Raw genomic sequence first — 14,650 nt, 5'->3', positions numbered from 1 at the left:
GTGAGCAAATGTGAGGTCTTGCACTTTGGAAAAAAGAATAGAAGCATGGACTACTTTCTAAACGGTGAGAAAATTCGTAAAGCCAAAGTACAGAGGGATCTGGGAGTGTTAGTTGAGGATTCTCTAAAGGTAAACATGCAGGTTGAGTCTGTGATTAAGAAAGCGAATGCAATGTTGTTAATTATCTCAAGGGGGTTGGAATATAAAAGCACTTTTGTGCTACTGAGACTTTATAAAGCTCTGGTTAGGCCTCATTTGGAGTACTGTGTCCAGTTTTGGTCCCCACACCTCAGGAAGGCCATACTGGCACTGGAGCGTGTCCAGCGGAGATTCACATGGATGATCCCTGGAATGGTAGGTCTAACATATGAGGAACGGCTGAGGATCCTGGGATTGTATTCATTGGAGTTTAGAAGGTTAAAGGGAGATCTAATAGAAACTTACAAGATAATACATGGCTTGGAGAGGGTGGTCGCTAGGAAATTGTTTCCGTTAGGTGAGGAGACTAGGACATGTGGACACAGCCTTAGAATTAGAGGGGGTAAGTTCAGAACAGAAATGCGGAGACATTTCTTCAGCCAGAGAGTGGTGGGCCTGTGGAATTCATTGCCACAGAGTGCAGTGGAGGCTGGGACGCTAAATGTCTTCAAGACAGAAATTGATAAATTCTTGATGTCACAAGGAGTTAAGGGCTACGGGGACAATGCGGGTAAGTGGAGTAGAAATGCTCATCAGCCATGATTGAATGGCGGAGTGGACTCGATGGGCCAAATGGCCTTACTTCCACTCCTATGTCTTATGGTCTTATGGTCTTACAATTGAGGGATATAAGATGTGAAAGAGGGTTGACAAAGTAGATGTAGAGAGGATGCGTCCCTTGATGGGGCAATCCAGAATGAGAGGTCATCATTTTAGGCTAAGGCACAGCAGATTTTGAACAGGTATGAGAAGGAATGACTTCTCTCAAAGGTCGTGAATTTGAATCCATAGACCCAGCCAGTGGGGACCTGGGTTCAAATCTCACCATGGTCGATGGTAGAGTTTGAATCCAATAAGAATCTGGAATAAACAATCTAATGATGACCATGAATCCATTGTTGATTGTCAGGGGAAAATCCATCTGGTTCACTAATGCCATTAAGGGAAGGCAGTACCATCCTTACCATCCTACAGTAATGTGGCTGACTCTTAGCTGTCCTCTGGGCAATAAACACTGGCCTAGCCAATGATATCCTCATCCTGTGCATGAATTTAAGAAACAATAAGCAACTGGGTATTTACCCAGCAGACAACACAACTAATAACAATTAAATTGCAAAATGTTGCTTCACTTATAATCTAGTTGTTATTAGTTATGTTCACTAGGCAAAGACTCAGTTCCTTATCTTTTTGCCCTCTCCTTTTCCCCCAGTGGGCACTCCATTCAGATATCAACTACTGTCACTGCTACAGACTGACTGGCATCTCCTCTTTCTCCTCATATTTCAACCAGAGGCCATAGGAATAGAGGGAGAGAGAGACTGAGTCCCTCTTGTTGTTCAGCACTCCTTGGCTGACGAGGCATCTGAGCTGCTGCTTGCCCTGGATCCAGTTCGAATCCCATTCCCAATCCCATTCCCAATCCCATCCCAATCCCAGGCCAGACACCCTCAAACCATTTCGAGAAGATAGCCTAGACCCTACCTTTGCTAGTTGTTTTAAGCAGGTGTAACACGCATATTCAAGTAGGGATGCAGTTGGTCAAACCATGTAGTTTTAAACAAAGCAGAACAGAAATACTGAATACCTTAACCTACCCGAAAACCCAACAAATCATCCCAAATCAATGATACTGTTCCAAATACTTGCAACAATCCCCCAAAAACCCGTTGGTACAAAAGGTAAAATCAAACACATGGTCTGACAGGAGAGAAGGCAGCGAGAGATTCAGCGTGGACCTGCTCCTGTGGGTCCAGCAGCCTTTTGCAACACTACTGCACTAAAACCAAACCAAACCAGAGAGGATCTGAACTGGGAGAACTGGTCACTCCCCTTTCATTGTACAAGGGTTTTTTTTAAACCCTGAGGCACCATCTATTAGCTATAATCAAACTGGGCCTAATACCCTTCAACCCCAGGCTTTTCGGAGTCTATGTCTGTTACGACCTCTCTGAAGAAAAAGACCAAGGACAGCATAACCTTGTTAAAGGAGCAGCATCGTCTCAACTCCCTTCCCCTCCATAAAAAAAATGAACATCAATATCCAAAACTGGGTTCATTTAAAAACCCTTTAATCCTAAATTGTTAGTATGCTACAACACATGCCACTGACTATAAACATGCAAACATGCAGAGATGCATTCTGTTTCAGTCTGTTGTGCTCCTGCCACCGAACGCCTCTGTTTCTCATCCAAGTCTCGACGATGCATTGACAATCACGTTTCCTCATCCTGCCACATGCACAATTTTCAAATTGAATGGCTGTAATAGCAAACTCCATCTAAACAGTCTGGCATTGCTGCCTGTAAATTTCTCCACAAACTTCAATGCATTATGATCAGTGTTTATGACTGTTTCCGTTATGTTACTGGTAACATAAACATTGAAATATTGTAACGCCAACACCAAGCTCAAAGTTTCCTTCTCAACCGTTGAATATTTTTGCTGATGAATGTTCAATTTCCTGGAGAAACATCCGATAGGTCTCACCATGTTCCTGTAAGAGCACAGCACCAACAGCTACACCACCTGGGTCGACAGCCACCCTGAATGGCTTTGCATAATTAGGTGTGGCTCATACTGGGGCAGTGGTTAACACAGATTTCAGGCTGTCAAATACCTTCCGACAGTCCACTGTCCACTGAAACCTCTTGACTTTCTTCAGCAATTCAGTGACTGGAGCAGCCACATTGTTAAAATTTGGTACAAATTTTTGATATAATCCACTCAATCCCAGGAACCGTAGTATTGCACTTTTTGTCGATGATATGGGAAACTCCCCAGTTACCTTTGTTTTTACATCCCATGGGGCCATTTGTCCATGTCCAACAACACAGTCCAGGAAGATGACTTGGGCTTCGGCAAATTCACTTTTAGCCAGGTTTATCACCAAGCCTGCCTTCCGAAGTTGGTCAAACAAGTCCGAGAAATGTTACAAATGTTCCTTCCACGTGTGACTAAAAACCACCAGGTCATCTATAAAATGACACAGTTGGGTAATCTGGCAATGACCTTACTGGTTAGTCTCTGAAATGTGGCTGGCACATAAATTCATACCCAATGGCATGACTTTAAACTGAGGCGGTCCATTCGGCATTACGAAAGCCAAAATTGCCTTCGCTCTTTTTGACAAAGGTACCTGCCAGTATCCTCTGACCAAGACCAACTTAGAAATATAAGGTGCTTGTCCAACCTTCTCAACGCAGTCTTCCAAATGTGGAATCGGATATGCATCAGTCTTTGTAACTGCATTGACTTAGCGATAGTCCACACATAACCATTGGATACCATCTGGTTTTGGCACCATGACTATGGGTGAGCTCTTGTCACTGTAACTCATTTCAATTATGTCATCTTGGAGCATGCACTCAATCTCCTTCTGAACTCCTGCCAACTTTAGAGGGTTATGCCTATAAGGATGTTGCTTAATTGGAACAACATCTCCTATATCAACATCGTGCACAATTAGGTTAGTACCTACCAACTTATTTCCACATACCTCCCCACCTGATAGTAATAACTCCTACAGGTCATTGCAATTTTCCCCTGGAAGGTCATTCAATAATTTATCCCAATTTTTGACAACTTCCTCATTGTTCAATTTAATTTGAGGAATGTCCAATTCAGAATCCTCTGAATTTGGTTCTTCATTCCAATTACACATTCTCCTCCTGCTCTCCTTCCCTGTCAAAATGCCTTTTGAGAATATTCACGTGACACACTGTGAGATTTCTTTCTGTCTGGAGTCCTTATGAAGTCATTCACCTCAGTCAATTTCTTTTTGACTTGATAAGGTCCACTAAACCTTGTTTTTAAAGGTGCACCTATCACTGGAAATAAGACTAACACCTTACCTCTGAGCAAAGTGTCAGTTTTTAATTTCTTGTCTGTTTCCAGTTTCATTGTATGCTGTGATACTTTTAAATGCTGTCTCGCCAACTCCTCCACTCTATTTAACTGTTCCTGAAAATTTGACACATAGTCTAAATATGTGGTCTCTGAATTCTGACTTACCAATTTCTCTTTAATCAATTTATGGACTACCCACAGAGATGCAATCAGATCAAGGATCAAACTTCACATCAAAATTAACACCATCAGAATCCTCTCACTTCATGCCCAAAAACTAATTAAAATGGACTGAATTTGGTCAATTCATTTGGTGTATCTCTGATCACAAAAAGTAAAAGTGGAATTCCCTTATCCCAATCATCTGGATAGTCTTGACTATAAGCCCTCAACATGGTCTTTAATGTCTGATGCCACCTTTTTAGCACTCCCTGTGATTCTGATGGTACACAGTAAATTTGAGTTGTTTTAGTCCTAAGCTGTCCATAACTTGCATGAATAATTTTGATGTGAAGTTTGATCCTTGATCTGATTGCATCTCTGTGGGTAGTCCATATATTGCGAACAAATTGAGTAACTCCTGTACAGTCCTTTTAGCTGTGATATTGCATAATGGAATGGCCTCTGGAAATCTAATGGACACATCCATTATTGTTAACAAATACTGATTCCCTCTTTGTGTTTTTAGGTAGGGGTCCTACGCAATCAATTAAGACCTAAATTGTAAAAGGTTCCTGAAATGCAGTAATAGTTATTAAAGGTGCAAGTTTTGTTATTGCCTGTGGTTTTCTAATTACCTGACATGTATGACATAGCTGGCAAAGCACATCCTTGCTCAGTTCAGGCCAAAAAAAGTGTTTTTGTATTTTAGCTTGAGTTTTCCCTGACTCCTAAATGACTCATCGCGGTAAATCATGCATCACTTACAACACCTCCTTTCTATAACGCAGTGGCAATACAATTTGATGAATTTCTGTCCATGTCTCATCTGCCTGAAAATGTGATGGCCTCCATTTCCTCATTAAACATCATTTTAAAGATAATTACATTCAGGGATATATTTGGATTTTTTTCTCCATGTATACCTTTTGATACAATTGCTTTAAATTTTCATCTTTTTGCTGTAATTCAGTTAATTTATCTGAGCTAATAATGTTTGCGTTGCCATCTATCTGCTCCTGGCTGTGTCAACCATCTGATCAAACAGAGTCTCTGCTAATGTCACTTCAACTTTCTTATCTGTACTCTTTGATCTCTCCTGTTTCAACCGGTGACTTTGTGACCTTGTTACCACACAGTCTGGAAAGATCCCAGCATATTTGTCCAATGTTAGTTCAGTTGCCTGAGTTTCCACTGGCTTTTCAAACACAGTAGGCAGCACCCCTAACAGTGAATCAGCTGTATCATTGACAAGGACAAGTTGTAGTCCTGGAGCTGAGAGTTTGTCTGGTACTCTTATCATAGCTTCTCCGCTCTTCACTGCACACTCTAACCTCACCTTACATAATTGAGTGCTTCTTGTCTTCCGGTTAATTCCCATTACCGATATACCTTTTCTGGCAATCGTCCTTCAAAGAGACATATCTCCTCACCTTTCAACATCCCAGATTGAGAGGATCCTCGATCTCTTAATATTGCAACCTCTTTATCTGCTGCTCCTGGCCTATGCGAGTTAACATTACCTTTGCAGGTATATGGTTTCAGAAGATCTGGTACATCCTCCTTAACCAACCTCCGACCAGCTTGTACATTCTGCTGCAGCTTTCCAACCTCCATTGTGCTCTCCGTTACCACTCCAACAATATTCACTGGCTGATCCTCTTTTCCTACATCTGGCTTCCCAGTGCTTCTCCTAACCCACCAACACTGTGATTTCATGTGGCCTACTTCATTGCAGTGAAAACATGAAAGCTTTTTTAACTTTTTTGTCCCCTTCAAGTGTTTCCTTTTTACCCTGTGGTAAGTTCTCCTTATGATATTCACCGAGATCCACCTTTCCCTTTCCACGCAAAGATTTCTCTTTGCCCCAATTTCTATCCCTCATGGATTGAAATTGATTTTGGAAGCCAAACTCTGATTTATGGACCAGCTCCTAATCATCAGCCCCTTCAGCTGCTAACCTTGCTGTTTTAACTCTCTGCTCTTCCACATGAGTTCACACTACTTCAGGAAGTGAATTTTTGAACTCTTCCAAAATAGTCGTCCCTCTAAGAGCATCATGTGTTTGCTCTATTTTTAATGCCCTTATCCACCTGTCAAAATAACTTTGTTTGATTTTTTTCAAATTCAGTGTGGGTTTGACCAGGGTCCCTCCTTAGATTCCTGAAACGTTATCAGTCGGCTTCTGGCACAAGCTCATATGCGCTAAAGATGGCTTTCTTCACTTCCTCATATACCCCAGATACCTCCTCTGATAGTGAGGCACATACCTCACTAGCTCTACCTACAAGTTCTTGTTTGGATCATCAAAACCCACATCGTCACTGGCCGCTGCATTTGTTTTTCAAAATGAGATGAAAAAGGCTTCCTTCTCGTCATATGTAGGAAATGCCTGAATATATTTGAACAGTTTCTCCCCAGGCCTTTGGCTCCCGTGGGTTTGCACATCCTCACTCAGCTCACCATCAACCTTTAGCTCCATCCTTTCCCTGTCTCAGTGCCAGTTTCCAAAGTTCAAACTCCCTCTTCCTTCCTTTCTTCTCTCTCTTTTCCTCTTTCCTCTGCTTTTAATTATAATTCCTTGTCTTTTGCCTCTAACTCAAGCTGCTTTATTTACAATTAAATTTTAGCCATCTCTCCAGATTCTGATGGTGTTTCCAGCAAACGTAGATGCTGGAATTACCTCTCCTTTCCTCACGGGAGGAGGCAGCTCCAAATCTAGCATGTCTGCTAATTCAGCAGCTTGGCTTTATTCACCTTTTGCAAAACCCCCAAGGTCACTTCTTCCACCCCCAGAAAGCTCTCGGTGACTGAAAGACCCATTGCTGTCCAAGCACTGTTTAAACCAACTGAAATCAACTCCCAGGATGAAAGACACTAACACCTACCACTCACTGCCTTCGAGTCCAAGAACCCTAACCCCAATTTAGAACTACAGAATAAATCCTGCAAAATCTGTTATGGACCAGGCCAGACCCCCTCAAACCATTACAAGAAGGTAGCTCAGACCCTAACTTTGTCAGTTGTTTTAAGCAGCTGTAACATGGATATTCCAAGAGGATGCAGTTGGTCAAACCATGTAGTTTTAACACAAAACTGAATTTATTTACAAGATCACCAAATGAAACATAACCAAAAGAGAACAGAAGACAGAATACCTTAACCTCTCCGAAAACCCAACGAATCATCCCAAATTAATGATGCTATTCCAAATACTTGCAACAATTCCCATGAACACCTCTTGGCACTAAAGATAAAATCAAGCACAGGGTCTGACAGGAGAGAAGGCAGGTAGAGATCAGCGTGGACCTGCTTCTGTGGGTCCAGCAGCCTTTTTCAACACTACTGCACTAAAACCAAACCAAACCAAAGAAAGCTAAGCTGGGAAAACTGGCCACTCCCCTTTCATTGTACAAGGGTTTTTTTTGCCCTTTGCCTGAGGCAGTATCTGTTAGCTATAATCAAACTGGGCCTAAAACCCTTCAACCTCAGGCTTTTCAGAGTCTGTGTCTTTTATGACCTCTCTGAAGAAAAATACCGAGGACAAAATAACCTTGTTAAAGGAGCAGCATCGTCACAAGTCTTAACTGCCCTCTGGACAAATAGGCCAATTAATGTGACACCCACATCCCATGAATAAGAACGAATCTTAATAAAAGACCGAAGGGTCTATTTCTGTGCTGTACATCTCTATGACTCTATTAATGAGATGAGCCTCTCTCCTTGAACAGAATATAATTTGATAGCAATTGGGTTCAAATTAGTTGGATGCTGTGTCTGAGATTATTTGGCAACCTGTGAACACAGGTCATTCAGTCTCTCTGGTTTGTGCTGGTGTTTATGCTCTGCAATAATCTCTTCTGATCTTTCTTCATCTCACCCTATCGGCAGATCTTGCTGTTCCTCCCTCTGTTTATCCAGCTTTATTTCAAGTGCATCGCGCTGCAGTCGCTCTCTGCAGGACTGGGTCTAACTGGGTCATTCCTCCCTGTGGGAGGAATGGAGATGGATTGACCTGCAACCCAGGACCCAGCACTCATTCTACCAACAACCCCTGTTGTTCCCCAAATGTCCTGCCCTTCAACTCCACAGCAGCAGCTGAACCATCAAGACTTGGAACACGTGAACCAAACTCTGTGCCGGGTCTTGAGATCAGCAAGTAGAGATCTCACCCGCTCAGTGTCAGGTAAGCTGGTCATTCTTGTTGGCACTGGGGACAGGTCAGTGTCCTGAAGATCAAATTGAACTCCCTCCCGTGAATGGAAAACGGGGTGAGGACAGAGGGTGGTTCACATGTGGAATGAACTTCCTGAGGAAGTGGTGGATGTGGGCACAGTTACAACATTTAAAAGACACTTCGATAAGTACATGAAGAGGAAATGTTTGGAGGGATATGGGCCAAGAGCAGGCAGGTGGGACTGGTTTCGTTTGGGATGAGGGTTGGTATGGAGTGAAGGGTCTGTTTCCATGCTGGATGACTCTATAGCTCTGTTCTGATTCTGTTCAGACTCCCAGAAACTGACTGACTGACACCAGTTGATAAACAGACTGAGGTTTCTGCACTTTGAAGAGAAATAAAATCACAAACAATTAAAAGGTGGAGTGCAAGGAGCCAACAAGTATTCTCACACTAAGCCTTCTCCCCCCTCCCTCCTCAGTCTCTCTCCCCCTCTCTGTGTGTGTGTCTCTCTCTCCCTCTCTCTGTCTCTGCTTAGTTAGATGTTCTTACTGGGAGTTAATTATTTGACTGCAACATTCTCTAAGTCACTAGCAAGACAGTAACTTGGGCAGATTTTTCATGTGACTGGAGTCATCAACAGGAACAATTCTCTACCAGCTGCCGTGTGACTGGGACGAAGATTACCCAACCCATTAATGTTTAATTTATTCTTGTCTGACATAGTTTTACACACGCCCAGGGTTATAACCAGAACATTTTGCCACACTTGCTCGCTGACTCTCTGTCGCTTGTACATCACCAGCATCATGACACACAGTGAGTAAATAATACCTTTATTTATCAGTCAGCAATTGTAGACAAAATCTCTCCATTGGAATGGAGAATATGATTTAATGAGATGGCTATTGTTGGCGAGGCTGGGGCAGAGGCTGGTTGGGTGTGATTAGGGCAGGTGTGGGAGCACAGAGTAATTAGTTAGCAGTTTGTAAATCCATGGCAGAGATTCAGTGACTGAACAGGAAATGGCACAGCGAGATAGTTATCCTGTATACTAAAGATATGGTCCATTGGGTTTGTTCTTGTGCTGTGGGCACAATGTAACTGCATAATTCCTATCATTAAAACCTGTAACATGCCAGAGTTGGTCATTCTCCCACTAGGATAGAGAACTTTTTATGTCTTCCCACCCACCGAATTGGGAAGGTTTCTGACCTGGTGTGTTTGCCTGTCTGACTCTCACTGTGTAGCTCAGCTGGGCGGACACACAGGGCTTTTCCTATTCGATATCTTCGGTATATCTGTGTGTTCCAGGGGGACACTTCACCAGGGCAGCGTTCTGACAGACTCTCCAACTCAAACATGAACCATACCCGAACATCCATGTTTCCATCTGCCCTCCCCCCTGGTATCTCCTTCACTTCCTGATAATCTTGGCCCTCTCTCTCTCCCTCATTCTCCACCTGCCTGTCTTTCACTCCCCACTTTACCATTTGCTGCCACTCTCTACATCCAATCCAAACCTGTCACTCGACCATTCCTACCTCAAAAGTAGCTTGTACCTGTCAAACATTTTGGAATATCCTAATGTCATGATGGGCGCTATACAAAAGCAGAAACTCAGCAGATCCGGCAGCCTCAATGAAGAAGGAAGAATTTCGAAGGTGAGACAGTCATATGGGACTCGAAACGTTAACTCTGTTTCTCTCTCCACTGAGCCTGCCCAACCTGCTGAGTTTCTCCAGCAATTTCTGTTCTTTTTTTCTGATTTGGAGCATTCAGAGTTTTGCTTTTATGTCGATAAATGCACATCTTTCTTTGAGCGTCGTCTCCTTTCAGACCTCATCAAAACCCATCGTCGTTGATCAACCTTTTAATTGTGTGTTCGAACAACTCTGTGAGTCTCAAACATTATTTGAGATGAATCATCTGAAACTGGCGGGCAGAGATAGTTTGAAATTGAAAAAGACAGCTGAGATTCTTTGAAATTCCCTTCCTCAAAAGCCAATGGATAAAAAATTTTGAATGTTTTTTGAAACCAGCTAATTCTTGATTAATAAAGGAGATGGTAGATTATTGGGGATATATAGGGATATAGAGCTGAGGTCAATATGTTATTGAGACATTTTGTGTTATCAAAGTGCGATGTTGATGGTGATGATAGATTTTCTGCTCAACACATGGACCAATTTTATTCATGGCAAAAGTGAGGACTGCAGATGCTGGAGATCAGAGTCTGGATTAGAGTGGTGCTGGAAAAGCACAGCAGGTCAGGCAGCATCCGAGGAGCAGGGATGCTGCCTGACCTGCTGTGCTTTTCCAGCACCACTCTAACCCAGACCCCAATTTTGTTCATGGCCTAATGGAGCTACACAGCCTGAGTCAGTTTGGATACATCTTTGATGGTTACTTCTTCTGTCAGTGACTTGTCTTTCTGTGCTCATAGGTCCCTCATCAGCTAATCAAAGCTGTAAATCGGTTACTTAAATATTCTTAAAACAAATTTTAATAAAAATCTACTTGACACCCAGTCAGAACCTAGAGTCAGAGGTCAAAGGGCACTGAGTGAGCAGGGGGTTGGAGCTGTTCAGTAAAATATCACTCCATGAGCCAGTGAGAAAACCTATGTGATATAAGGACATAGTTTTTCATCTTTATTACAAAAGATCATGACACATACGACAACAGGCATAGGCTATTCAGTCCATCAGATCTACTCCACCACTCAATGGGATCATGCCTGATCTGATAATCCACTTTCCCGCCTTTTCCCCGTAAACCTCCATTCGCCTCACCAATACCTCATCCTGCATGTGGATGTTACTGGCCCATTCCTGATTGCCCTTGATGATAGGACATTTCAGAGGGCAGTTAAGAGTCAATGACATTGCTGTGGGACTGGAGTCACGTGGAAGCCTTTGAAAGATATTGGCAAAACCAGATGGGCCTTTATGACAATTGATGATCGTTGCCATGGTCACCAGCACTGAAACCAGCTTTTGATTCCAGGTTTTTATTATTTGAATCGAATTTCCACCAGCTACCCTGGTGAAATCTGAACCCATGTTCCCCAGAAAAGGAGCCCAGCTGCCTGGATTACATTTTGACTGTACTCCCCCATCTCTCTCCAATGCAAACAGGAAGCTTCCCACAGCCCAGGCCCAAATTGCAATACCTTGCTGAGTTAGCCTATCACACGGGGAGGTAGCAAACAGATAAAGAAAGGTGAAAACAGAAGAAAGGTTTCTGCTTCTCAAACATCCCCATGTCTCTATGGAAGGTGTAGGTGTCATGGTGACTCGGGACTGGGATCTGCTGTGATTCCACTTTATGAGACAATGATAGGCACTTGGAAATCTCCCCACTGAAGGTGCACTCAATTGGACGTCCACTTTGGAATGAAGGAGGAAGGATCAATTTCTAGAATCAAGACATTGTCTAACTGAGTCTCCTCTGTTCTCTCTATTGCAGCTGACTTATCCGACGCTCACTTCTCATATGGTGAGTTCCCAACTGAATTGAGGGTGGGGAGCAGGCTGGTGGGTGGGGTGGGGGGTTGCCAACTCTGCTTGGAACCCCAATCAGTTATCCTGCAGCACAGCATGAATATGTTTCCTGCACGGATCCTTCCATCAGGTTTTGTAAAAATTTGTTCATGAGATGCGGGTGTCACTGGCTAGGCTAGTGTTTATTGCCCATCCCTAATTGACCAGAGAGCAATGAAAAGTTAACTATCGCTATGGGTCTGGATTCACATGTAGGTCACCTAAGGTAAGGACAGCAGATTTGCTTCCCTAAAATACCCAAATGGGCTTTTCTGACAATCAGCCATGATTTCATTCGACTCTTAATTCAAGACTTTTATTGAATTCAAATGCCATCATCACCCACCGTTGCAGGATTTGATCATCAGGACATGAGGTGGGACTCTGATTGCACTTTAGTAATCATACCAATAGGCCATCACTTCTCCAGCAAAAAACAATTTCCGAGACACCATTTGCCACACTGGCTTTTCTCCTGTACGTTACTCATGGCAGTGTGCTGGAGAATAATTTTCAATTGGAGCAGACTCCAGATCAATCCTGGAGAGTTGGCAAAGCCTATTTTGGTCTTTCTGATTTTCAGAACGGCTGGAACCCCCAGTCACAAAAACTGCCGAAACATTCCAGATTTTCCCCCCCACAGAGGGAAATAAATAAATAAATAAATAAAAACCTTGTCATATTTGGGAGTAAATATACTGCAGCTCCATTTTAAAATGGACAACATAAGCTGGACTATTATGTGTTATTTGCAAGTTTTACTTATTTTCCTTCTCTATTGTACCTTTTTGTGCTAATACTCAGAAAGGTGTCACCCCTGGCAATATTTTCCAGGTTGCGCTTACATTTGGGGTCCTACATCAATTAACCAACAGGCTGAGGGTGAAGTCAGGAAGCTAGGCCGCAATGAGTTTGCTCAGGGCCAAGCATAACCGTAACCAAGGCAACCACAAGCCTTGCCTGCATCGAGAGCCCAAAATGTGAAATCAGAGGCAACATGCAGTGCATCGAGCTGCTGTATAGTTTCCTCAGGATTTCACAGGAGCTGATGCTGCCTGCAGTGAAATCCCTTCCTTTGACCAGAGGGTGAACAGAGCAGGCTTCACCATATGGTGAGGGGTAAGGTTTCTTGGACCTTGGGGCAAATCCATTTGTCGGTCCACAATCCAGCCTGCCCACTGTTGCCTGGCAACAGGAGTCCATTCCGGATGCCTGGCACCTGAGGGATAAAATGGGGTCATGCCACACGTCATTAAAATCACTTCGGAGACTTTCCTTCTCCCTGTGACCTCCTTTCAGGCTCAGAGCAGGACATTGTCGAAGGATTTTTTTCTCCCTTCTTTTCTGGGTCAATGTAAACGGCGGTGTATGTCATTGATAAGGGACTCATGACCTTGACAACAAAGATGGCTACCTCCTCTCATGCCCCTACCTACTGTTACCAAGCAACCATGAGTCAGTGCCTTCAGAGGAAAAACTGAAAGTGATTAAAATTTTAGACAAGCTGGCGCTAATATCTAAAAATGAATTGTGTGAGTATATCTCAGGCAGACAGCTAGCAGAGAGATAAACAAAAATTCTTGTCCCTGTTCAACAAAATGCGATTTATTCGGGCAAATAAATCTGGATTGTCACTTCGTGTTAGCAAGCTGATTTCAAATGAGTAGCTGCTACTCATGAGCAAGCGCCTGTCACTGTTAATTTCACAACTTTATAGCAGCCAAAGTGACCCTTCAGCCCTGCTGTGCTGTGCTAGTTCAGCAAAAGGCTGAGTTCCACTCTCTCGTTTTCTCTGCACAGCCCTGAAAAATCTTATTCTCTCAATTACTTTTTGAAAGTTACGACCGAGTCCACTTGTATCCCTACTTCATGTTGCACATTTGCAGATTGCAGCAACCTCAGACTATGCACCAGTCTCAGGGAACAGAGTCAATACCACTCTCTGCTGTTGGAAAAGGCTCTGAAGGGGTTCATCTTCGTGATGCATTGGCTCCACCCATTCTAATGATATCACAATGTCTGTAGGTGGAGCTATGGAGATCTCCTTGATGTTTTGGAAGGAGGAGCAGAAGAAATAGGAACAGGAGTAGGCCATTCTGCCCCTCCAACCTGCTCCACAATTCAATAGGATCTGACATTCCTCACATCCACTTCCATGCACTTTCCTTGCAACCCCTGACTCCCAAATTGGTCAACCATCTATCTCAGCCTTAAACATACTCAAGGACCTTGCCTCACATCTCTCTGGGTCAAGGAGTTCCAAAAACTAGCTTTTGAGAAAAAAAAGTCCCTCCTCTTCTCAGTCTTCACCTCACGCCCCTGTACTTTGAGACTGTGCCCTTTGGTCCTAGACTCTCCCAGGAGGGGAAACATTTCCCCTGTTCAATCCCCTCAAGAATCCAATATGTTACAATGAGATCACCTCCCATTCTTCTCAACTCCAGTGAGTCAAGGTGAAAACAATGACTGCAGATGCTGGAAACCAGATTCTGAATTAGAGTGGTGCTGGAAAAGCACAGCAGTTCAGGCAGCATCCGAGGAGCAGGAAAATCGACATTTCAAGCAAAAGCCCTTCATCAGGAATATAGGCTGAGTGCCTGCAGGGTGGAGAGATAAGTGAGAGGAGGGAAGTAGCAAAGAGTACAATAGGTGAATGGGGGTGGGGATGGAGGTGATAGGTCAGAGAGGAGGGTGGGGGAAGGTAGCAAAGAGTACAATAGGT

The 14,650-nt window shown here is 43.4% G+C and overlaps 1 protein-coding gene across 1 annotated transcript in view; it reads left to right on the top strand.

The window, feature by feature from the left end:
- Positions 1-14,650, top strand: part of LOC122540540 — a 72,409-nt gene that overhangs the window by 49,453 nt on the left and 8,306 nt on the right. Inside the window, exons 10-12 of the mRNA XM_043676405.1 lie at positions 8,233-8,392; positions 9,110-9,202; positions 11,855-11,884. Coding sequence (XP_043532340.1) covers positions 8,233-8,392; positions 9,110-9,202; positions 11,855-11,884 — 283 coding nt within the window. The remainder of the gene's footprint in view (positions 1-8,232; positions 8,393-9,109; positions 9,203-11,854; positions 11,885-14,650) is intronic.

Source organism: Chiloscyllium plagiosum, chromosome 35 (genome assembly GCF_004010195.1).
Source record: "Chiloscyllium plagiosum isolate BGI_BamShark_2017 chromosome 35, ASM401019v2, whole genome shotgun sequence".
NCBI classification, from domain to species: domain Eukaryota; kingdom Metazoa; phylum Chordata; class Chondrichthyes; order Orectolobiformes; family Hemiscylliidae; genus Chiloscyllium; species Chiloscyllium plagiosum.
Note: the sequence above shows the minus strand (reverse complement) of the source record. Positions and strands in the feature narration are given on the sequence as shown.